General features: G+C 42.0%; 1 protein-coding gene across 4 annotated transcripts in view; it reads left to right on the forward strand.

The window, feature by feature from the left end:
• The window catches only part of BEND7 (BEN domain containing 7), an 88,270-nt gene that overhangs the window by 56,529 nt on the left and 5,606 nt on the right, over positions 1-26,135 (forward strand). Inside the window, exons 7-9 of one of the 4 annotated variants that reach the window (XR_003943553.1) lie at positions 2,049-2,168; positions 9,350-9,403; positions 12,681-13,942. Coding sequence is in view for 2 of the 4 variants with exons in the window: in XM_030216074.1 (XP_030071934.1) it covers positions 2,049-2,168; positions 9,350-9,403; positions 12,681-12,745 (239 nt within the window). In the remaining 2 variants the exon portion in view is untranslated. Of the gene's footprint in view, positions 1-2,048; positions 2,169-9,349; positions 9,404-12,680; positions 14,078-26,135 lie in introns of those variants that run through there. The other 3 variants (XM_030216075.1, XM_030216074.1, XM_030216076.1) reach the window with 3 other exon arrangements.

Below are 26,135 nucleotides of genomic sequence, written 5' to 3' on the forward strand. Positions count from 1 at the left end.
GGAAGGTAAGCCGATCTCAGGACAGCCTTTAGTTGTTCGCTTCATGAGAGGTTTGCTTTTGTCAAAGCCCCCTGTCAAGCCTCCTACAGTGTCATGGGATCTCAATGTCGTTCTCACCCAGCTGATGAAACCTCCTTTTGAGCCACTGAATTCCTGCCATCTGAAGTACTTGACCTGGAAGGTCATTTTCTTGGTGGCAGTTACTTCAGCTCGTAGAGTCAGTGAGCTTCAGGCCCTGGTAGCCCAGGCCCCTTACACCAAATTTCATCATAACAGAGTAGTCCTCCGCACTCACCCTAAGTTTCTGCCGAAGGTTGTGTCGGAGTTCCATCTGAACCAGTCAATTGTCTTGCCAACATTTTTTCCCCGTCCTCATTCCTGCCCTGCTGAACGTCAGCTGCACACATTGGACTGCAAGAGAGCATTGGCCTTCTATCTGGAGCGGACACAGCCCCACAGACAGTCCGCCCAATTGTTTGTTTCTTTTGATCCCAACAAGAGGGGAGTGGCTGTAGGGAAACGCACCATATCCAATTGGCTAGCAGATTGCATTTCCTTCACTTACGCCCAGGCTGGGCTGGCTCTTGAGGGTCATGTCACGGCTCATAATGTTAGAGCCATGGCTGCGTCGGTAGCCCACTTGAAGTCAGCCACCATGGAGGAAATTTGCAAAGCTGCGACGTGGTCATCTGTCCACACATTCACATCTCATTACTGCCTGCAGCTGGATACCCGACGCGACAGTCGGTTCGGGCAGTCAGTTCTTCAGAACCTGTTTGGGCTTTAGGATCCAACTCCACCCCCCGAGGGCCCTGTTTGTTCTGTTCCAGGCTGCACTCTCAGTTAGTTGGTAAATTTTTTAGGTCAATCTCAGTTATGTCCTCGCCGTTGCGAGGCCCAATTGACCTTGGTTGTTGTTTTGAGTGAGCCTGGGGGCTAGGGATACCCCATCAGTGAGAACAAGCAGCCTGCTTGTCCTCGGAGAAAGCGAATGCTACATACCTGTAGAAGGTATTCTCCGAGGACAGCAGGCTGATTGTTCTCACAAACCCGCCCGCCTCCCCTTTGGAGTTGTGTCTTCCCTTGAAGTGTATTGTCTTGCTACATACTGGACTGGCCGGCTCGAGCCGGTTTCGGGCGGGAAGACGGCCGCGCATGCGCGGTGCGCGCGGGCGCGCGAGGACTAGCAAAGGACTTTGCTAGGAAGATTCCGATTGGAGGGGCTGCCGAGGACGTCACCCATCAGTGAGAACAATCAGCCTGCTGTCCTCGGAGAATACCTTCTACAGGTATGTAGCATTCGCTACGGTGCGATTGCACCACAAATACTGTGTGCAATTTTGGTCACCGCATCTCAAAAAAGATAAAGCAGAATTAGAAAAGGTACAGAGAAGAGCAATGAAAGTGATAAGGGGGGTAGAACGACTTCCTTATGAGGAAAGGCTAAAGCGGCTAGAGCACTTCAGCTTGAAGAAGAGACAGCTGAGGGAAGAAGTGAATCTCTTGTTTACTCTTTCCAAAAATACTAGGACTAGGAGACACACAATGAAGCTACAAAGTAGTAAATTTAAAACAAATCGGAGAAAATATTTCTTCACTTAATGTGTAATTAAACTCTGGAATTCGTTGCTAGAGAATGTGATAGAAGCAGTTAGCTTAGCAGGGTTAAAAAAAGGTTTGGCTAATTTCCAAAAAGTCCATAAGCCATTATTGGCGTTTCTTTCATTCTGTTGTGCTAGTATTGTACACTGCTTTGGTTTTCTTTTAAGAAAGGCAGTATATCAAGCCTACATTAAGCATTATTAAGTTAGACTTGGGAAAATGCGCTGTTTATTTCAGGATAGGTAGCATAAAATCTGTTTTACTGTTTTGGGATCTTGCCAGGGATTTGTAACCTGGATTGTCCACTGTTGGAAACAGGATACTGGGCTTGATGGACCTTCAGTCTGTCCCAGTATGTCAACGCTTACGGTCTTGTGAAGTTGGTTAGGATCCTAGTGCTGCTATGCATTCATTGCTAATGTCACTTTGAATTTTCCTTCCTTTAGTGTTCACAGAAAAATACTGCACTGCCAACCATGTCGATAAAATTCCTGGCCCCCGAGACTGGGTACAGATTCTTCAGGATCAAATAAAACTTGCTAGAAGAAGGTTGAAAAGAGGTTCAGGTGAGTACAACGATATGGTAAAATGCATCTCAGCTCAAGAATGATAGTGTCTGGCTTCATTTTCAATCAAGTAGGGGTAAAAACAGCCATGTAGTGCTGGTATACAGTCAAAAACAATTCCTGCGCTGTTCCTAGATCTACACAACTGCAGTGTGCAGTCACTCTGAACTTTATAGTTGCATTTTATGGTAGAGGTAGCAAAAATGGTGCTTGAGGCTTTCACTTTTTCCTGCTTTTCCACATCCAGGTCTGTGAGAAATGGTTCCCTTTTCACTAGATTTCTCATTCTTGTAGGTTGGGAAAAAATACTAGGGAGGATAGGAAACAGCAAACTTCATTCCGTTCACATTGTGCAGGTACCCCGTCCTATATAATAAAACTCACCCTCAACGTTCTGAGGACACTGACGTCACTGTCAGTTCCTGCGGGCACTTCCTTCGGGTTCGAAGGGTTCGTGGTGGTGAAGCCACTGAAAACACTGTGGCTGGGCCCCGCCCTCGCGTCAAACGTGATGACGTCGAGGGCGGAGCAATGGCGTCAGTGGATGAAGGTGGCGTGCGTTGATGAGGTGCGGAGCAATGGCGGTGAGTGGGTTCAAAACACCGAAGGGGTGGGTAGGGAGGGGGGGGGTTCGAGAGGAAAACCTTGCTAGCGCCTGTTTCATTTCCTCCAGAAACGGGCATGTTTTACTAGTATACTATAAAGCTGCCAGCATAATCCAGGCATGTATTCCACTGTTTTAGCCCCGTAAGGGGATTGTTCACTGGAACTGACACAGAAGACGTAACTAACTCAAAGTAGTATCTTTGTGTGCTAAATATCTCAGCATGCAGTATAATTTCCATCTTGATGTCCTTTGTAAAAAATGATACATTATACACTTACATAATTTTGATGCCATCACGAGTGTCATGTTCTTTTCATCTTTCGATGGAAAACATGATAGTGGGGATACACAGGCATGCAGCATTCCGCATTACATCATAGATAATCCCCTTTGATGATGTAATGAATACCATACAGCAAGTCATTCTCTGGCAGCACTGCAAGAACATACAGAAACAGAGTGTTCTTTCCAGATTTCCTTCTATTATAATCAAAGCAAGCAGATTAAGAGTCAAAAATATATTTCTTAAATATGTGTAATCCAAGTAATTGGACAGTGGATGCCTAATAGACTGTGTTACACAGTCTCAAAATACACATATTTAAGGAAAAAACAGCAAGTTTTCTTATTTAATTCAACATTATTGCTTAGATTTTATTGTTCAATAAAATTGAAAATGAGATAAAAAAGAAAGTAGAGCCATTAAAGAGAAGTAAAGGTTTTATGAGAAAAGAGAGCTGTGTAATACTGCTAAGATACGTTGTTTTTAGGGTCCCTTCTACCACCCCAAGATTAATATGTACCAGCCACCCACAATCCGGAATGATAGAAAGACCCAAGGCCACGTATTAGAAAAGCAATTTTATTTTACTTACCAACTACAGAATACAATTGATAGTTTCTCATGGGAAAACAGACTACTACACATCAGTGTTTGCTGTACTGAATCTCCAAAGCACATAATACATACAATCACTTATATAATGTTTGATTTATGCAATAGCTTGTAGGCAGATCTTATGATAAATAAGCTGGGTAGTTTATATGATAATCTGGTTATCATTTCTTGGAAGAGGCCAACCTTTTCTTGGAAGACCTTGTCATCCCTCTTAGGGAACTACTCTGTTCCCCAATTCAGCCGTCTGTTTCCCTTTACGTTACTAAACCAGTTTGTCCAGTTCGCCCATTCCTCATTTGCTTACCCACAAGAGTGTCTCAACAGATCATGAGTCCTTGAGTCATGTAGATGTCAAACAGAAGTCATTGAGGCCTAGATCTTTTCTTTAGCTCTCCAGGCCTGAACCATGGCTCATCTAGGATGGTTCATAGATCATTTTCTACATCTCCCCCCTTGAAGGCCTTCGAGAGTAAGGGCTTCACAAATTGGAGACATTCAGGCTCCCAGGTGTCTTATTGTCAATGCCCCGGCCGCAGGCTATCTTAGGTTGCAGACAACTTAGATTCCTTGTACTGGAAAGGGTCTGTCTTACCCGTCATGGCCACACGACCTCATGTATGAGCATTGAAAGACTACCAAAAGCATAAGGAAGCATAGGGAGATAATGTATATGAGGCATGTGACAACGTGCGTGGTATTCCACCCAAGCTTGTGCCAAGCCCGACTTTGTTTTAGGAGCTTGAAACTCTTCACACTAAGGGGCATAATTATCAACAAGATCTACTGTTAAGATGGGTTATATTAACACAGATCCCATTTTATACAATGAGACCCAGTTATTAATAACTGGGATTAACAGTAAAATAGCACATCTTAATGGTAGCCCATGTAAATAAATTCTTCCCTTAATTAAACAAACAAGAAATGTCTCTAGAAATCGAAATCACTGCTATAAGTGATGGAGTGGAGAGTAGCCTAGTGGTTAGTGCAGCAGACTTTGATCCTGGGGAGCTGGATTTGATTCCCACTGCAGCTCCTTGTGACTCTGGGCAAGTTACTTAACCCTCCATTGCCCCCAGGAATACTCCCTTTCCCCAGAGACCATCCAGCAGGAATGGTGAGCAAGAGAGAGGCTCCATAAACACTCCCCTGACCTCAAGCACAACTTTGTGCTCACTTGGCCTCTGACATTCCATGGTGAGACATTTCCATCTCTCTTGTTTCAGTGAAGGCATATTCACAGATCATCCAGGGCACGTATACTCGTTTACTACTGTCACTTCATCTGGGTAGATGTAGGGTGCTAAGGACTTTTTCCCATTTGGCGTCTGGGAGGAGGGGGTTGCCTGGTTTTGTACACCTGGTTCCCAGTGTTCGTATTCTACAATGTGTAGAATATAAAGAATTAAGATGTACTCCTCACGACAAATAAATAAACCAACCTTCTGGTAGAAAGATCGTTCACAAAGACTAAAGGGATTGCTTTTCCACGAAAATTTCATTTGCTGTTCTTCAAACTAGAACTAATGAAAAAACTCTCGAAGTACTTCTGCATCTGCACACCCACAATGGCTGTTTCAAGCTTTTTGGGGGGAAGAGGGAGGAATCCCACAGAGAGATTTTTTTTCTGTTTCAAAATTTTATTCAGATCTTGTGCTTCATCTTGATGAAAAAAATTAATATCCTTCTAGTTCAAAACAATTATATGCCCCATCCATAGCTTTTTTTTTTTTTTAGGGGGGGGGGGGGTCTGTTACTTGCGTGGATGGGGTTAGAGTTTGCAGAGATGGGAACATACTTTGTTCACATGGCATTCTCTACACATAGGTTGATTGTTCTTGCAATGTTTCCCTTCAGGTTTTGTGTGCTGCTCTTTTGATTTTTCTAATTTTCCTCATCCAGCTGACGACTGCAAAGTCCCCCCCCCCCCTCCCCATCTTAAAGGATCCTAGACACCATGAAAACTACCTTTATCTTTCAGCAAAGCATCTCCACTTGTGCCATAATACTTTCTCTTTTTTAATTTTTATATTTGACGTAACTTAAATATAAGAAGAAAGGCAAGTAACTATTGGACGAATCACACAGGAAACTTACAATGTTGTATATAGCCCCATTACGGTGAAGAGTGAAATAGTTATTTAATATGAGCTGTAAGAAAAATTTGTCAAAATAGTTACACAACTCCAAACACGTAATCTAATGTTAAACTAGTACAAAATAAAAGGAAACTGCAAGCTGTGAACTCAAATACACCTACTTGCCTAACAAAATTCCAAATCAGTTGGCTCACAAAAAGCACATCTTGCTCATCTGTAAATTACCTGGTATTTGCATGGAAATAGCAGATAAAAAGTTGTCCCTAAAGCCAAAAACAGCAGATAAAAAGTTGTCTTTAAAGCCAAGACTTGAGGTTTAAGTTGTTAAAAAAAAAAAAAAACTTTCTGCAAACCTGAGCAGCTCTACACACATCTGAAAACAGTAACTTTATGGGCACAGCAAGGAACATCTTTCATCAAAAGATAATCCTTCAGAGTATTAACCTTATCTAATTTCACACCCAGAGATACCAAACGATTTGCCCTGATGGCTATATGGTACTGAGAGGACCCCTTAAAACAATGGTAAGAGTAAGATCCAAACTACCAGACTAATTCACAAATTCTTGGTCAATCCCACTGTCGCAAGCTGTAGAAACTTTGCAAGAAATATAATCATGGGTATACTTTAGAGGTGGAGGAGGGGTGCTTCCCCCTCCCCGTTCTTCAGTTTAGAGTGCTTCCTTCCTCCTATCTCTATGTGGTCCAGCATCGCCCTCTCCTGTGGCTCCTTATTGCGGCAAGTAGCACCTACTCTGATTTACTTTGCTGCTGCCATAGGGGCAGGACCTTCAGAACACTTAAGCACAAGGCTCCATGCCATTTGCTTATTTTCTTTTCAGCACCGATACAGCAACAGTAAGGAGTTGCAGGAGGACGGGAGGATTGAGAGGAAGAGGTGCTGAAAAGCAAGAGAGGGAGATGCTGGATGGAGGGCAGAGAGCAAAGATGCCAGACCATTTGCGAGGAGAAGAGGGAAGATGCTAGACATGGAGGAGAAGGGAATAGGGAGACAATGGAGATGTTAGATTGAGAGGGTTGACTGGAAAATCCTGGGGCTGGGAGAAAGGGGAAAATGCTGGCAGGTGTCAGAGAATGGGTTGATGCTGAGGGAGCGGGATAGAAAAATTAGGAAAGATACTGTGGCCTGGGGGTGCAAAGCAAGGGTATAACCAGCAGAAGTGGAGATGGAGGAACCAAAGGGGTGGATACCAGGGAAAGGAGGAAAGGCAGGGTAAATGAATATTGGAGGAAGATGTATGGTGGAGAGGTGAGGGAATGGATGCTAAGGATGGAGAGAGGCATGGTAATGGATGCTGGGGAAAGGGGAGAAAGAGGCAGAGGGCTATGAAGATTGTAAAAGACAAAGGAAGGGGGATAGGTCTTTGAAGGAGGTGCGAGAGGGTAGAAATTAGGAAGTGAAGAGGAATAGCATGGATAAGAGGTTAAGACATAAGAAAGGGTCTATAGATGGAGCAGAGATGAGCGACAGAAGGAATGGGGGATTGGTGAAGGGTTGAAAAGCTGAGGTAGATGAGGCTGAAGAGGGATGAGTAAGGGCAGAAGTGGGAGGACTAGAGGTAAGCGTAGGAAGTTAGGGGAGACGGAGCTGAATAGGGGAGATGGAGGAATAAAATCTAGCTAAAAGTAGATTAAAAAGAGGTAAGAGAAATACAGAAAAAAAGATGAAAATGAAAGATCAATGTTGGAGATATAGGGGAGGAAGAGAAAAAGACAGGGAGAATGAAGAAACACAAAATGAAAATGAAATCCCGGAAAAGGATTTAAGCAAAACCAAGAGGAAATGGGTAAGATAAACCCAAGCGGAAAAATAGAATGATCAGACAAGGGTGTACACTATTTATTTTCAGTATTTAGAGAATGCAAAATGTCAGCTTTGAAAATGTGCATTACTTGTTCAGCTGTACCGACTGGCATATTTTACTATTCAGCTAAATACAAATACCGAATATGAATAATGGCCATTGAGCTTTAATGTAACAAATAAAAGAAGCAACATGAAATCAGAGGTCAAGGGCCCTGTTTACTAAGCCGTGCTATAGGTGCGCTGGCGATTTTAGCGCATGCTTAAAATTAGAGCGCAGTAATGCTAGAGACATCCATAGGAATATATGGTGGGTGTGTCTAACAGTGTGCGCTAGAAACAGGGCCCAAAGTGTTAATTTCAGTAGGATTTAGCACAGCGGAGTCCTGGATTATTCGCACTTGAATTTAAACCGCTATTTGGTTGAATACGAATAATGTATTTGGGGCACTATTCGGGGCCAAATTGAATCGAACACAAAAATGTGGTATAGCCCTAATTACTTACATGTTGTTCTGTTTAGGAGGAAATACATTTCTGTTCTACTGCTCAGAGTCTGCTTTCTTGGGTTTGCTATTCCATTTCATTTCTGTCTGCATATTTGCTTCTAATCTGCAGTCTCTTATTCTTTATTAGATGATGGTCTGTGCTTTTTCCCATGTGAAACTGAGGGCAGGGGATTCTGTTAACATATAGGTTCTATATAGGAATCTGTAGCGGTCTCATCTCCTGACCAGAGATCATTGGGGTAAAGTGGTTAGGTAGGATCCCCCCACAACCAAAAAGGTGACACTTGAATTTTCATGACTGTCTTGGAGTTCTTTCTCTGGTAAAAAAAAAAAAAAAAAAAACAACACTAAGCTGAAACAGTGAAAGGTTGTCTTGTAATTAGGGCCTAAAATGCTAGATCATTGAAGGAGCAAGATATTTCCTGATTATTACATGACTATACCAGAAATCCCAGTACAGAATCCGGGTTTATTTGTAAGTCTAAAAACTGGCAGCCTTACTTTCCCTTTCGTGTTTTAAGTAGAAAATGTTTGCTCCCCGCCACTCCCCTGAAGGGACCCTTCTGGTTTTTAAACCTCACATTTGTTGATGTATTAGTAATTCTTAATCTGGATGATAGATATCATGACCTGCAGAGAATCTTGTGTCCCTTTGACAGATAATTACTGAACTCTGCTTTCATTTATTAAGATTTATAGGCCACCTCCCCAGTCAAATTGACTGAACAAAGCATGTACATTTGCCATGTTTCACTTACCACATGTGATGGCCAGTCATGAAACAACGTATGTTAGCTCAAACTCAAGATCTAACCGTTCCTTTATTTTTTCTCTCTTGGGTTCCAACTCAAGTCATAACTATCCTCTTCTGGTGTGGGCCCAGAGATTTTGCTCCCTAACTCAATTCAGTTATTGCTATGACAGACTTGGGACATCATGGAGCCCTGCAATCATAGCCCTAATTTTGGCCACTAGGTGTCACTATTGTATATAGTGACTGGTCTCCCTGCCTCCATCCCTTCATGCTGCCTCTAGGGCATCCTTCTGACTGGCTTGAGGTGTTCTGATCCAAGAATTGAATCCAGCCCCTCCGTTGGCCCTTCTTAAATGCAGTGAAATCTTATTCCAGGAAAAGATCTGATCCTGTATTCAGAACCACTATTAAATAATGGGCAACGTGAAATGATTTACGATGTAACATAATAATGTTTACAGTGTGCTTTACTTTCACATTTCTCATCAGGGACAGCTGAGTCTGAGGAGAAAACGGATGTTTCTGTCTTGCATACAGGTACAGGTATGTTTGTTTTGTATTTATGTATAATCCTGAATGCACTCTTAGTATCTGCAGAATTTTCCAGGTAGCCTGGCCTTGGAAAAGGTTTAGAGTTTAAAGATTTATAAGTGTAAGAGACCAGCCGATGGAGATGTGCCAACTTTGTTCTTTTCTGCTAAAGTAAATGTATTAGGGATTTATACAAATATCCAGAACTGCCTTAGAATTTATGCTTATTAAACTACTAATATGTCTTATCATTATCATGTTATCAAGATCCTTCTGTATGCTAAACATATATTTTCTTAAATGTTTCCACTATTCATTATGTATTGTAAGCCACATTGAGCCTGCAAAGAAGTGGGAAAATGTGGGATACAAATGCAATAAATAAATAAATTTATTTTGAGTTCTGAAAGTGAAATACTTTCAAATGTGATAACCTAAAAGTCAGCTGAAGTCCTGCTACCAGCTAAACTTGCTATGCAGGCTGAGTTATTAGTGAAAGGAAGGTTGAGGGTGACTTCAGCTAGAGAAGCAATACTGAGTCAAGTTTCAGGTTTATTCAGTTTGATATACCGCGTGTTGTGTAACAATAAAATAACTGCTAACAAAGACAGGAACAGCATAAGTTCAGTAGGACAGGAGGAAAACACACTTGTTCGGTTAATTTTTTTTTTTTTTAAGACTTTTATGTGTAGAGGAATGATTGTGTAGTATTGATCAGATGTCCTGTAAATGAGGGGTATTAAAATGAGCTCTAGAGAGAGGCTTGGGTTACCCTGTTCATACTATTGATGCACTCTACAGCTGCTGTCAGGATTGAAGCCCCACTCCATCCCATCCAATTCTCTCCAGCCACGATTAGGCACAGACCATAGGAGTCTACACGGCACTAGCCTTGTTCTACAGCTATTGAAGCTGAATCTGACCAGCCATAATCAGAGCACAGACCATAGATGTCTCTCCAGCACTGGCTTTGCTTCTCGGAAACTGGTGTTGCCATCTAAGCTTGTTTGATTCTATGTCTTCCATGCAGGGTTTCTTTGCTGTTTATTTTGACCGTTTAATAAAACCTCATTTAAATAAAAAAAAATGCATGGGATAAACACAGCACAACCAAACCATAAATATCACCATACAGTAAAGCAGAAAGAGACTGTTCAAGAATAACAGATAATTCACAACATTTTTGATATTTTAGAAACCCCTTCACCTCACAACCCCCCACCCACCACCTCAACCCCAATCAACATCCCCAAAATAAGTACATGGTTTATCCCACACATTTTTGAATTCTGTTGCTGTTTTTATCTCCACCACCTCCTCCTGGAGGGCATTCCAGACATTTACCACCTTCTCCATGAAAAAGTACTTCCTGATGTTATTCCTGAGTGAGTCCCTCCTGCAATTTAAATTCATGTCCTCTAGTTCTGTCACCTTCCATCGTCTGAAAAAGGTTTGTTATTAATACCTTTCAAATAGTGGAATGTCTGTATCGTATCACCCCACCCCTCTTTTTCTGTAGAATGCACATCTTCAGGTCATCAAGTCTCTCATATGTCATGTGGCGCAAGCCTCAAACCATTTTTATCGATTTTCTCTGAACTGCTTCATTTTTTTGCGTCTTAGGCAAGATGTGACCTCCAAAACTGAACACGATACTCCAAGTTAACAATGTAGTTTCATATGACTGAGCAAATACCCAAGCCCCCTTCTTCATTGCTACCCAGTCTAAAGCAAATGTTTATGTAGGTAATAATGCACAAAGGAGTTTTCTGTGGCTGTAACGTGTGCCATTAGCAGCCACCGAGAACCCCATGCAAATGTATTACATTGAGCTCATTAGTATTCTAATGAGCTTATTGTGTATTCTGGGGGATGCACAGCTCCAGAGCACCATAATTGAACGAAGAAATTTTACGGCTGCTCTAGAGCTGTCGGAGAGGAGAGAAGTATGTTTTGATTGTTCTTGAATGAATGATATGCTCTTTCCTATCCATACTCTAGTTCCTTTCTTATTTGGAATATGTGATTTTAGATTGTAAACCGTCAAGATCTGTAAGTTAGTTAAGGTGGTATAGCAAATCCTAAATAACCCATAAAACATCTTTAAACATATATTCTGTGCACACCCCACTGGATTCAAGGTGGATCTCGTAAAGAAGAGACCAGCACAAGGATGGGAAATTGCACAGTAATTAAAAACAATTTTTACAATGTGTATAAATACATAGTTTGTTATTTAATTTCTAACTTGAATAGCCAAATGTTTCCCAACTAAAAAGAAAAAGTGTTTAATTGCCAATGGAAGAGAGATTCAAGTGGCAATATATTCCAAATTTTAGATGCCTGGAATAAAAGCGAGCTGGCCAAAACCTATTGACTCTGAATAGCCTTAGCTGGGAAACACGCAGAAAGGCAGATCTTTAAAATGGGAAGATCTCTTAGAGAGAGCTGAAGTAATCGGGACACACATTCTAGAGCCACACCTTGCAATAGCAAAAGCCAGTAATGACTACATTAAACTCAGAAAGGTACTTTTTGTAGGTATTAAGGAACTTTGTCCAGACTAGCTCTGAAAACTCTTAAGAATACTGCCATAGGGCTGTTCAGTGCTGTAACTCTTCAAATGCCAGCAGCCCAGCATGCTCAGTTTCACTAAAAGGAGCGTGGCGGACGTGAAGGGAAGACGGACCAGGGCAAGCAACGTGGCGGCGCCGGAGACCGACGCTGGACAATACTTCAGCTGGCAGGGGTTGGGGACCCCCACCAGCAAATTCAGGGACCCACAAGAAATTGGGGGAGGGGGCAGGCCCCTGAGGCCCAACATAGCTACGCCACTGAAACAATAAAACATAGGCTGAAGGCTAGGCCATCTGTATCTAGGCAACTAGGGGGTTCCCTCAAAATGGTTCTCTTTATCTGATGATTATGGGTAGTTTTAGTTGTCTATTAGATTGTAAGCTCTTTGAGCAGGGACTGTCTTTCTTCTATGTTTGTGCAGCGCTGCGTACGCCTTGTAGCGCTATAGAAATGCTAAATAGTAGTAGTAGTAGTTGGCTGGAAATTCACTTATTGCAGGCAGTTGCATGCGTGAAAATAGTTTACTGGCATTAGGCATCAAGTGGCAATCCTTTTTTGTGTTGTGGATTTTTCTTTTTAATTTAATCTTTCATATAATTTGATCAGCAAAATCTTGGTAGATTTAGGGTGATTTTTATTTTTCACTAGTCATCGATTTCTGATCTTATCCACTAGAAGGTTTGACTTTTTTTTTTTTTTTTTCTTTTTTCAGGTAACGTTTTTGAGGCCCACACTGAAGAAATGTGGTTACAACCAAAACCCAGTTTTTCACCCTAAACCCTAACATGAGGCATCAGTGGAAACAGAGCTTATAACTAAGGACCATTATGATGGACATCATCTGTTTTAGTTTCCGTGCATCCATGGGATGTTTTGTTTTGTTTATTTTAATACAAAAAAAAAGGTGGTAAAAAATGAGTTGGGGAAGAAGCTGTTTCACTTGAAGAATATTGCATTTGAGCCATGGTTTGTGTCCTGAATTAACTTGGGCCTCTGTCTTCATGGTATTATAGAGTCTTATAGTTCATGTGTAACAGTTTGACTGTTGAATGTGTTGGACTTGTCTTCTCTTTTCCTGGCTGCCTACTTCAGCGAACTCCCTACATTCTTTTTTCCAGACATAGAAGCTCACTTAAGTGTCTTTTTTTACCTGTGGAAATAGCAGGAGAGTCTCATAAATTGCATCATTTCAGTCAGATAAATAATCCTCTTCAGCTCAGAGAAAATTAATCAATCTAAGGAACAAAATCTTAAAAGGGTGATTTTTAAGCATGAGTCCAGGAACATATATTTGCTTGGAGGATTGTGTGTCGGCCAGCTTATTAAAGAAAACCATCACTAATTAAAGCAAATAGGGCAAAGGGCCTTGATCGGATTATGTCCTAGGCTACAGAAGGAGAAAAAGTATGGACTGCCCCTTGCATAGCTCTCTTCCTGAAAAAGAAGGGAGGTTCTGAGAGACTGGCGAGAGCAGACATAGTTCTTTCCATAAGGAAAACAGAGCAGATGTGGAGAACTATAAGCCTGGTACTTTGGCATCAGTAATGGTTTTGTAGAGTAATAGGCGCATTGCTGAAGGAAAGGACAGTACACTAACCTTGAACCAGGACATTTACAGAATCCTATGCAACGTGCTTTCACAAACAAGCAAACTTGATATTAATTATTTGAAGAGATGTGCAGAGTAATACAGTGAGTTGATATTGCTTCTGTGACTTTCACTAGGGTTCCATAGAGTGACAGAAGTTTGCTGAATCGCATCGTTCTCTGAGTCTTGGTCATTGTTTTCGGTTGTGATGAATGTTTCTAGTGATGTCCAGCAAAGGGTCAGTGATAAGCTCCTTCCTCTACACCGTCTTAAATGCCTTTGGAAGGGGCTACAAGAGAGTGCGTCCAATTATGGATAATGTGAAGATTTGTAATAGTAGATGTACTAAAGAAGTCAGATAAAATGGAAGATGACTTCTTAAACTTGTTAATATTTTCTCGATTTTTAACTATGCTTTGATTTATAAAGATGCATGCAAATTCATGCATTTAAAATACAAAAATTCAAAGGTAGTCTTTTGGAGGGGAAGAATTATCAGTCTCCAAAGAGTAAAATAAAAAGACTCAAGAGCAGCCAACTCTGGTGACCTCAAAGTAGCCAGTCTGAAAACAGCAGTCGAGAAATATTGGGTGTGTAATGAGGCAGCACTAGTTTAAAGGAAGACATGAATATTCTCTTTGTGCAGGTCGCTCTGAGATCCATTTTGACTCTGTAACATAGCAAATGGCAGTAGATAAAGACCTGTATAGTGCCCAGCAAAGCAACATCTACAGATGGTCTTGTTAAGATGGAAGCAAAGGTCACCAGACTAGTGTACGGCCTGTGCTATAAGCCAGAGGTAGAAATGCACTCGCACAATGAGAGAAAAAACGAAGGGGAGATCTGATGGGAAACGTTCAAATGTATAGCGGGCTTCAGTAAGGTCCAGGAGAGGGTATTTTTTGGCCTGGTGTTTTCCAGCTTAGCCAGAAGCAGGCTGAGATCTGGTACCATGAGGCTATTCCCAACAATTTTGAATTTCTCCCATATTTTATATCCCCTTTCAACTGAAATCCAGTCATTGTAGTGTCAGTCCTTGGAATGAAGGCCTTGCACCAGAGCTGCTCCTGGTTATACTGCAATCGTGGACCATAAATCTAATCAGAATTATGTGATGAGCATGACACACTTCTCCGTCTCTCATCCTGAGGCCATGTCCTGAGACGTACTAGAGGCTGTGAATGGTGCCTGATACATCTCAGGACCTGGCCATTGTAGAGAGTAGAAGAGCTGAGCTGTACTACCTTCTCCTGTATAAGCGCACAACTATGGAACGCACTCCCAAAAGCTGTGAATACAATCCATGGCCACCTAAACTTCAGGAAATCACTAAAAACCAACCTGTTCAAAAAGGCTTACCCTACCGATCCAACGTAAATCCCCACACCCGGCAACACAGCAAAACCAATGATCGTACTGGACAATATACAACCTTCCCTCCCTTCGACCCTCATGGTGCCTGAAACACACCGACCTTATTCGACCACAATATAATCTTGTATTTGTTCTCTACAGTACTTGGCAAACGCCTTTACGGTACTATGTAAGCCACATTGAGCCTGCAAATAGGTGGGAAAATGTAGGGTACAAATGTAACAAATAAATTTTAAAAAAAAAATTTTTTTAATACATCAAGAAACTCAAGGGCAAAAGATAGCCCTGAATCCAAAGGGAAGAAAGCTAAGGAGGATGATGAGATGGACACAAAAGTAGCTTTGTGATAGGGTAAAGAAGAGAGGTGACCAGAGAGCATAAGATGTGGCAGTTTAGTAGGTAGTATAAACAGGCAGATAGGAACCGCTCGTAAGTTCGTGAAACTTCACCAAGCCTTTTTGTTTTCAGTGCTAATTGTACACTTAACACACCAAATTATACAAGGTCATTTCCAGATGGAAGGCTTGAGAATTAACACACCAGAGAAGGCTATTCAGGCCCCTTTCACCCCATAGAGAAAGGACCTCACTCTGAGGACCGAAGCAGCTTTAGGTAGGGACTGTACTAAAGTGAGTGCATGAGGATTGATAGGTTTAAGTGGGGGTACGCATTTTTTAAAAATCAAGTGGGTAACAAAAAAGAACATACACAATAATAATAATCACAAACATACAAACAACAATTGCACTGTTATTCCCCCCCCCCCCCCCCCCAAGAAGTCTCTCAAAAACAATAGCTGCTACTACTTGCCATCTTCAAAAGGGCAAAAAAGTGAGTTTTTAATAACTTCCTAAATTATCCCACATTAGCACAAACGGCCAGCAGAGCATTCCCTCCTTATGAATATATTATGAAATTGGAAGCATTTACATAGAGACCTGTTCTTGGGCCCTTCCGTCAATTCATGTTTTCTGTAAATCAGTTTGTACACCTTAGATAGTTGCATAGGTATGTTTCAAGAACCAGGTTCATTCACATTTTGGTTACTAGAGCTGGTGAGAGTTGGGAGGCCCTGGATTGCAGTAAGGTATTAATGTTTAGAATGGCTGTGTTTTCCTGTAGATTACGGCACTCTGTGCTCTGTACAGAAAACTGAAACCTCAAATGCTGATAACGAGGTTTGTTCCTTTGCTGGAGTTGGTTTACTTTAGCTGGTTTGATTTTAAGGTGGTTATGCTATAATCCCGCTCATGCAACAGTATGGAAATGACTCCAGAGATTTTTGATAAGGCTGTTGGCACAGGAGCCCTGATTAATTTTCAGAAAGAGAAACTTCTGGAAACACTAATATTTCCTTAGGGGCTGAATGAAAGTTTAAATAAAGGAAATTAATTCAGCTAGCAGCTTAAAACAGGACACTCTAAAAATGTTTGTGCTAATACTTCTGATCGAATAGCTATTATATTAATAATTTATTTTTATGCAATCAGATAGTCCTAGTGAAAGAAATTCCCCTGCTTTTCCATATTTCTTAGATGATTGTATCTAGGAGTTAATATGGATGTATGTTTTATTTCCTCCTCCCTGGGAGAGCTGTGATAGGGCTCAGTTACTTTAGCGTCCCATGTAACAACCTAGAAGGCTTATTCAAATGAATGAGTTATTCCTCCTCAATATTTAAAAAAGGCAATAGGTGTTACCCACTGGATGTGCCATAAAAAGTTGCAAATGTTTTCAGTAGATCATAGTAGAGTGAAACCAGTATTGGCCAGGTATGGCTATAACAGTCCCGTTCCCCCTCCCTCCCCCCTTTTGCTGGTCTCCATCACAGTGTTCATAGTCAGATGAATAAAACTTCTGTTAAATTGTGTGTTGCTTTATTATCTCCTGCTGAATCATTGACCGCTTTTTGGACAAGGAATATGTGACCTGAATTTTCCTGCCAGTTCAGAAAGATGACGACGAACCCATGACCATAGGATCCAGGGTGCTGAGCACCCCTAATATTGAGGAAGCTCCATCATTTGTGTCCGGGGAGGGGTAGTTTGCTTTGTGTTTGAAACCCTTAATCATTTTGAAATGATAAAACGCCTCTGCGGGGCTGTGACCATCCTCTTCCTCTGAACTGACTGCCTGGTCCCAGCTGTTACCGTTTTACTTGAAAGTGCGTATTAAAGAGACATTGATTTTTATCCTCTTTAATTTTTGTTTGTGCAGAATACAACAGTTGTGTGATTCTTACAGTTCAGGAGAAGAGTTAATATATATCTCTATATATTTATACTGATATGTACATAGGTATAGAGAAAGTATATTCATCTTGTTGGCCTGTGTATCTATACAAAATGTAGAAGCTGGATGTAATGGGGATTGAGCTTTTTCTCTTCTTGCTGGTTGGAGGTCCATAGAGTAGGTGCAGTGAATCTGCAAATGACCTGCATATGAAACCGATCAGGTCCGAGGGAAAGATGTACCCAAGTTCTTTTGCTTTTTTGGACTGTCTAGCTTTTAGCCTTAAAAATTAAATTTTAATTGATTTTTGTATTAGTTAAATCATTCCATATTTGAAGGAAAAAGCATCAGTTGTATCTGTATATATGTGTTATTAATATGTAAATATTTAGATACTTTTAAATTACTCTGTTGTATGTTTTTTTTTTTTAAGAGTGTGAAAATGTTGTATAACATTGTGATTTACCAATCCCTGGAAAAGCCTGTGTCAATTTGAAAGCAAAAATAATAATTGCGTGCTTTAATGGAATTGTGGTGGCGATGTCATGTGTGATACGATGTGGGTGACAGTTTATCTGTGGCACATAGGCCAACATTTAATGGTTTCAGTGGGACATTGGTGAGAGAAAGAGGTGGAGGCCTGATCTGCTATTCAAGATGGAATGAAAATGGAGGTGAAGTCTTTTGACTGAAAAAGGTAGGAAAGCCCAACTCCTCTGCTGAGGTGCAGAACCAACTGTTTCAATAAACTTAAAAAGAACTGGAATTTATCCTTATACATTTTATCCAGGCTGGGTGTAATTTCTTTTATGAAGTATTGAAATATTAACTAGTCCCTCAGCAGTGGACTTTGTTTTAACTTATCTCCTCACAATGTAACCATAATTGTGTTGTAACAAATTGTACTTCCATCATTACAATGTATTGTAAGCCACACTGAGCCCGCAAATAGGTGGGAAAATGTGGGATACAAATGCAATAAAATAAAATAAATAAATTTTATTTTTAACTAGTAAACAAAGGCCCGTTTCTGAGCGCAATGAAACGGGCGCTAGCAAGGGTTTCATGGCTGCATGGCTCGTCGTGGTTTTACCTGGTTCGTGGCGTGCACCGCTGCTGTTTCCGTTGTAGCTCTGTGTGGGTGGCGGTTTTCGTGGCCCGCCCTCGACGTCATCGCGTTTTGACGCGAGGGCGGAGCAGAGGTACAGTGTGGAAATCCGGAGTTTGTGGCCTGAGTAGATCGTTGGAGGTGAGAATCTGCTCCGCCCTCAATGTCATAACGTTTGACGCGAGGGCGGGGCCCAGAGACTGTGATTTTCGTGGCTTCAGAGCTCCGAACATACGAACCTTGGCTTCAGTGACGTCATCCGACAATAGAACGTTGAGGGTGAGTTTTATATATATATATAGATGAGTTTACCCATAACTGAGATTCTTGAGATGTCTGATGAAGCCGTCTCTGCCAGTTGGTGTGAGGGAACCGTCAGGTCCCACAACAATACTTCGAGCATTAAGTCAGAGTATGCTGGAAGCTTCCGTTTTAAATGAATTAGGTGTCTTCATAGTCTGCCCTTAAAAGGCTAAAGTCCGCTTCTATGGAAACATCACACCCAAGAAGGGCAACCAACCCTCCATGCTATGAAGTAAAAAATGCTTCGGTAACGTACACCAGTGCCCGTCACATCTGTTCAAACATAGAAGATAAGAACTTGTCGCAACATGCTCTTTGGTAATTCTTAATAAATTGCAGTTCCTACTGCAGTGGAGAATGAGCCCAGTTATGCCTATGTGTTGTATCAGTAACCAGAGCTTCAAGGAAAGAAGTGAAGCTGCTCAACGCCAACAGACTATCCCAAAGCCAGAAGATGCTGCAGCCATGTTAATAATTACACTATGGGAATGTAAGATTGTACTTACAGTTTCACTCAGGGGTGTGCTGGTAAATTGTTAACGGGGGGCTCTGTCTCGCCAGCAAAGTAAAAAAGAATTCAGGAGGGGCCCAAGCCCACATTTTGGGATCTATTTGTTAAAGTAGCCATGGAGAACCGGCTCCCAAAATTCTTAAAAACTTAACAAACGGCTCTCGAGAGCCTGTGAGAGCCTGCTCCAGCACTACACTGGTTTCATTATCCATTTTTTCTGCACCTACTGCTGCTTGTTATGACTAAAGCTTTGAATTTTACACACGGGTCAACAACCACAAACTTTAATACAGAAATGCTGCACTCTGGAGGTGTAGTTCAGTTTCACAAAAAAATTGCCAAACGTTTTTGCATCTTTTCCCCCCTCATGTAATTTTACTGTGTGCTGTTAGCTAATGGCCTGATTTGCATTCTGTAGACGGCTGGCATTCACATGCAAAAAATGCAGGGAAAATCAGCAAATTCCTAAGTGCCACAACTCATTTTTGCGGGTTTTGTGCACATTGAGCCTGCAAATAGGTGGGAAAATGTGGGATACAAATGTAACAAATAAATTATTATATTTGCAGATGAACTTTAGAACATTGGCTGCCTGTTTTATCAGTAAAATATAATGCATTTAGTATTGTTTAATCCTGTTGTGTGTAATTTTGAAACATTACAGAGCATCTAATGGATTCAGCTTTCATTTAAAAAGGAAATGACAGCAGTTAAAGACCATATGGTGTATCCACTCCGCCCATCCGTACTAATCTCGTCTACCCCTTCCTCTCCATTAGAGATCCACTGTGCTTATTCAGATACAGTCTTCATTTCCAGCACAAAACCGTTTCACACATCACCGCCTTTTCCGTAAAGAGTATTTCCTTAGATTACTGGGCAAGTCACTTAACCCTCCATTGCCCCATGTAAGCCGCATTGAGCCTGCCATGAGTGAGAAAGCGCAGGGTACAAATGTAACAAAAATAAAATAGATACTATTGGAGATTCTACATGGAATGTTGCTACTATTGGAGATTCTACATGGAATGTTGCTATTCCACTAGCAACATTCCATGTAGAAGGCTGCGCAGGCTTCTGTTTCTGTGAGTCTGACGTCAGAAGCAGAAGCCTGCGCGGCCACATTGGTGATCTGCAAGGGCCGACTTCTACATGGAATGTTGCTAGTGGAATAGCAACATTCCATGTAGAATCTTAAATAGTAGCAACAGTGGAGGAGTGGCCTAGTGGTTAGGGTGGTGGACTTTGATCCTGGGGAACTGAGGAACTGAGTTCAATTCCCGGCACAGGCAGCTCCTTGTGACTCTGGGCAAGTCACTTAACCCTCCATTGCCCCATGTAAGCCGCATTGAGCCTGCCATGAGTGGGAAAGCGCAGGGTACAAATGTAACCAACAACAACAACTCCTGTTCATCCCCCTTTCACCTTCATCCCGTGTTCCCTCATTCCAGAACTTCCTTTCAATTGAAAGAGACTTAAAAATCTATTTTGAACATTTTTAGATTAATTTTGTTTTTGAAGGTTTGGGTTATATACTTGTGCAATATTATTCTCAAATTGTAAGTTGCTTTTGAATCGGTCCATTGAGGTTAAGGAAGCTATAAATGCTGTGCTTATGATTACTTCCTGTGCATTTATTGCCTTGTAAATACTTAAGTATCACCCTCATCTCTCTCCTTTCTTCCAAAGTATACTTACCTTTAAGTCTGACCCCATTTGCTTTATGACGAAGACCACTGGCCATTTTAGTAGCCGCCCTCTGGACGGACTCCATCCTGTTCTTTTCTTTTTAATATCTTTTTGAAGATTCTTTCTTCAGAATTGTACACTAAAAAGAGAAAAATGTCCAAAAAGTGACATGTCTGTATTTGGATGTTTTTCTCACAAAAAGTCTTTCAGAAGAGTGTTCATATCACAAGGGGGCGGGTTAAGGGTGGAATTGGGCATTCCTAATACTTGGATGTTTTCCTGCCATAATGGAAAAAAAACAAAAACATCCAGGGCTATGAGTTGGTCATTTTGGTCTAGACCAATTTTATTAACAAGCCACAAAAAAGTGCTTTAAATGACCACTGGAAGGAATAAGGGATGACCTCCCCTTAACCCCCTCCTATCCCTCCAAAATGTGATTAAAAACATTACCAGCTGCTACACTTGTGGTGGAAACTGTGAACCTGTCCAAAACTCACAAGAAGCCCACTGTACCCACATATAGGTGCCCATAAGGCTATTGTAGTGGTACACAGTTGAGGGTAGTGGGGGATTTTTTTTTGGGGGGGGGCCTCAGCAGACAAGATATGGGAGCAACAGTGAGATGTGTACCTGGGATCATTTATTTGAAGTCCACTGCAGTGCCCCATTGCTCTGCTGGGGTGTCTGTGTGGCCAGTCTACTAAGAATGCCGGCTCCTCCTACATCCCAATGGCTTGATTTTATGCGTTTTTCAGTTGGACTCTTCCCCCACCGTAAATGGACCAAAAAGATAAATGCACAGAGCACAAACATCTAGCAAATAGCCATTTGGATGGGGGGAGGAGAAAGACGATGGCTATATTCCCCACGTATATTCCCTGTATAAGTCGTTGGTGAGGCCCCATCTGGAGTAATGTGTTCAGTTTTGGAGGCTGTATCTTGCTAAGGATGTAAAAAGAATCGAAGCGGTGCAAAGAAAAGCTACGAGAATGGTATGGGATTTGCGTAACAAGACGTATGAGGAGAGACTTGCTGGCCTGAACATGTATACCCAGGAGGAAAGGAGAAACGGGTGATATGATACAGACGTTCAAATATTTGAAAGGTATTAATCCGCAAACGAACCTTTTCCGGAGATACGAAGACGGGAGAACGAGAGGACATGAAATGAGATTGAAGGGGGGCAGACTCAAGAAAAAGGTCAGGAAGTATTTCTTCACGGAGAGAGTGGTGGATGCTTGGAATGCCCTTCTGCGGGAGGTGGTGGAGATGAAAACTGTAACGGAATTCAAACATGGGTGGGATAAACATAAAGGAATCCTGTTCAGAAGGAATGGATCCTCAGGAGTTTAACCGAGATTGGATAGCAGAGCCGGTAGTGGGAGGCGAGGCTGGAGGTTGGGAGGCGGGGATAGTGCGGGGCAGACTTATACGGTCTGTGCCAGAACCGGTGGTGGGAGGCGGGGATAGTGCTGGGCAGACTTATACGGTCTGTGCCAGAGCCGGTGGTTGGGAGCCAGGGATAGTGCTGGGCAGACTTATACGGTCTGTGCCCTGAAGAGCATAGGTACAAATCAAAGTAGGGTATACACAAAAAGTAGCACACATGAGTTGTCTTGTTGGGCAGACTGGATGGACCGTGCAGGTCTTTTTCTGCCGTCATCTACTATGTTACTATGTTATATTCCCCACTTGAATTTTGGATGTTTTTAGCAAAACATTAAAAGTTGGACTTAGTCATATCGAAAAATCCCCTCTAATGAGATCTCACCAGCGAGTTTGATACAGAGTAGGGCTGCACATTTAACACATTAATAACGAGATTAATGTGTTAAACATTTCACGAATGTTAAAAATTAATGTCAGGTGCCGCTCCCTCACCTGCAGCTGTCCAGCATTGCTGCATTTAGGTCTCACCTGGGCTGCAGAGACTGGCTAGGTTCTGGGTCGGCCCTTATGGAAGAGGCAGCTATCACTTAGAACAGCTCCCAAGGCTGCCAGCAGTGAGGAGAATGCAGAGCTGTGCACCCGTGACCCAGAAGTAACCGTGGAGGTACGAGCCTGTGCACTTTGGGTCTGGGGCAAGGTGGGAAAGGGTCTGGGCAGCAACGTTGGGGCCCAGAAGAGGTGGACTATTGGAGTGGAAGGCCGCCACTGTTGATTAGGGCCCGTGTCACTTTCCTTCAGCCTACCTCTCTCAGCCATCCGATCTTGGTTTTAGTGCTGCAGCACAAGGCATGCTGCTTCTCTCACCTGCCTGAAGACTCTCTCTAGCTTCTTGCCTTCACAGAACTTCTTGTTTCCGGGCAGGACACTACAGTGAGAGGTTTCAGACAGGTGAGAGGAGCAGAGTGACTTCAGTGCTGCAGCACTACAGCCAAGGTCGGCGGGCCAAGAGGGCAGATAAAATAAGAGTGAGAGAATATGGACCACAGAGGGGGGGGGAAAGATCAGAAGTGCAGGAAGAGTTTGTGGGAGAGAGAGGCAGACCAGGGGGATGCAAGACGTTTGAGAGGGGCAGATGCTAGAAATAGGAGGTGGAAAAAATCAAAGATGGAAAATGGTGACCATAGAGGGAAGGGGAAGAAGAGAAGACATGGTGACTGTGGAGTGGTGGGAAGAGAGAAGGGAAGAGATGGTGGATCATGAATGGAGGGGAAGGGAAAGGAGATGGGAGGACATGGTGCCGATGGAGAGGAGGGGGAGAGATGGTGCCCATGAATGGAGGGGAAGGGAATAGATGGAAACTAGATAGATTTGAGAAGGAGGAAGAAGGTTGAATGTAAAAGATTTAGGGCAGCAAGTAAAAGAGGAGAAGAAAATAGTGAATAAACAGGAGGCCTTGAAAACTGATTTTGGAGCACAGGGAGCAAGATGATTAGAAAGATAAAATAACCAAACATCAAAGTAAATTGATTTTATTTTTAATTTAGAGAGGTGCGGTAGCCGTGTTAGTCCACTTTTAAAGGTAATCAATAGAATAAAACATGGAAAAGAAAATAAGATGATACCTTTTTTACTGGACATACATTTCTTGATTAGCTTTCGAAGGTTGCCCTCCTTCGTCAGATCGGAAATAAGCAAATGTTGGTAGATGACAGTATATATACAGGTAAGTGAAACATCAAAGCATTTCAGTGACAGTCTAGCAGGATGGGGGTGGGTAGGTGAGAGACAGGGAGATATGCATGGAGACAGGAGGGTGTCAAAGCAATACAATTTTTTGGTTTATAATGGGCTAGAAAACCCAGATCTTTAAGTTCTGTCTGATGGGTGTCAAAATATTTAATGATTCTGACTTCAAAGGTCTTACGTTCCTGTATTGTTTTAAAGTTCCCTTTTAGGATTCTTGCCATTAAATCATTGGTATAGTGTTCTGGTAAAGTGCTGCCCCACAAGGTGACATCTTTATTGGTACTAGCATTCTTCATATGGTGTCTATGTAAATTAAATCTCTTCTTTAGCGTCTGACTGGTTTCTCCAAGGTAGCAGCCTTCGTTGCATTTTTTACACTGAATGATATATACCACATTGGAAGATGAGCACGTAAAAGATTCCTTAATGTTGAATATTTTTCCTTTGTGAATGACTGTGGGGTCCTGTGAAATGTTTTGGCATAGTTTGCAGCTGGATATATTGCAAGGAGAATGAATTACTGAAAGAGATATTCCCATCCCCAGCAGTGCTGGCCTTCCAACAGCCACCCAACTTAAAACACAAGCTAATTAGAAGTAAGCTCCCAACACAGACTCAAAAAGAAGAGAATGGCACACATCCTTGCAACATATCCAGCTGCAAACTATGCCTTTGTCAAAGGACCCCTAAGTTTTTGTACCTGGGGCAATGGAGGGTTGAGTGACTTGCCCAAGGTCACAAGGAACTGCACAAACCACTAGGCCAGCGGTTACCAAACCTGATCCTGGAGGCACCCCAGCCAGTCAGGTTTTTGGGATATCCACAACGGATAGTCATAAGAGAGATTTGCATGGAGTGGAGGCAGTGCATGCAAATATCTCTCATGAATATTTATTGTGGATATCCCAAAAACCTGACTGGCTGAGGTGCCTCTAGGACCAGGTTTGAGGAACCACTGCACTAGGCTACTTCTTCCTCGTTGTTAACACATGTGTCTTGGGGAGCCATGCTCCACTGATGAGATTTGAACCAGCTACCCCAGAAGGGCAAGGCAAGTGCTCTAACCACTTTTATTGGGTGTGTGAAAAGCCTAGGTGTACTTGATCCTAATCTGAATCTGAGGGCTCAGCTTAAATCTCTCATAAAGAAAACCTTTTTAAAACTTCCTTTAGCCTGCCATTTAAAGTCTGCCTTGTTTTATGAAAACTTGGCAAAGTTTAAAAAGGGGTTGGACGGTTTCCTAAAGGACAAGTCCATAGACCGCTACTAAATGGATTTAGGAAAAATCCACAATTTCGGGAATAACTTGTATAAAATGTTTGTACAGGTGCCCTTGACCTGGATTGGCTGCTGTCGGGGACAGGATGCTGGGCTCGATGGACCTTTGGTCTTTTCCCAGTATGGCAAGACTTATGTACTTATGTCTTACAATCTTTGGTAGTCTCCCATTCCATTCTGGATTATTGTAAAGCCTTGTATTTTACTGCTTCCTGCTGTGTCCCTCTGTGAGCTTTTCAGCTCATTCTAAATGCTGCTTAATTTGAGGGCAGGGGCAGAAGATAATTCATGTGTCTTTGTGTCAATTTGTTAAACTGGGGAGGAGGAAGAAGGAGTAAATGATAGGGTGCCGACTCTGCCACAGGGAAAAGCAAAGGCTTATAATTGTGTATTGCCACAAAAAAAATCAGAGCCACAGAAAAGTGTGATACAATATTAAAAAAACAAAAAAAAAACCAAAGTGTTTATGACAGGAGCATAATCTTGGAAGCAAATGCTGTACAGGTAGTGAGATACCAGGAATAAGACAAAAGGGGTGCTATAACACAGCTTTTCTAGTCAAAGTATCTCACCGTGAGCAAGTTTCAATCTTTCAGGTCTACATCAAAAGGAAAATTTCATGAGCTGGATTTTTATATCCATAGCCCAGGTAAGGGTTTGTACAATTTCTTCCTTTAATGTTTGTACATATGACCCTTTCACAGTTTCCTATTTGCATCCTGTCTGTTATAAGTAATTTAAGGCCATTTGTAAGGTGTAAAATTTGAATAGCAATTAAAGACATTTCGAAGATGTAGTTGGTTATTTGTCATCTTACACTCATACACCACCTTTTCTAGAGAACAAAATATCCCAAAGCGGTTAAGCTAGCTGGGTCTAGACCAAAAGTGCTTTGTTCATCCAGCATGCTGGGAAATGTAGCTGAAAAGATCAGCTGTGGTGTAGA

This window comes from Microcaecilia unicolor, chromosome 10 (genome assembly GCF_901765095.1).
Source record: "Microcaecilia unicolor chromosome 10, aMicUni1.1, whole genome shotgun sequence".
In the NCBI taxonomy this organism is placed as follows: Eukaryota; Metazoa; Chordata; class Amphibia; order Gymnophiona; family Siphonopidae; genus Microcaecilia; species Microcaecilia unicolor.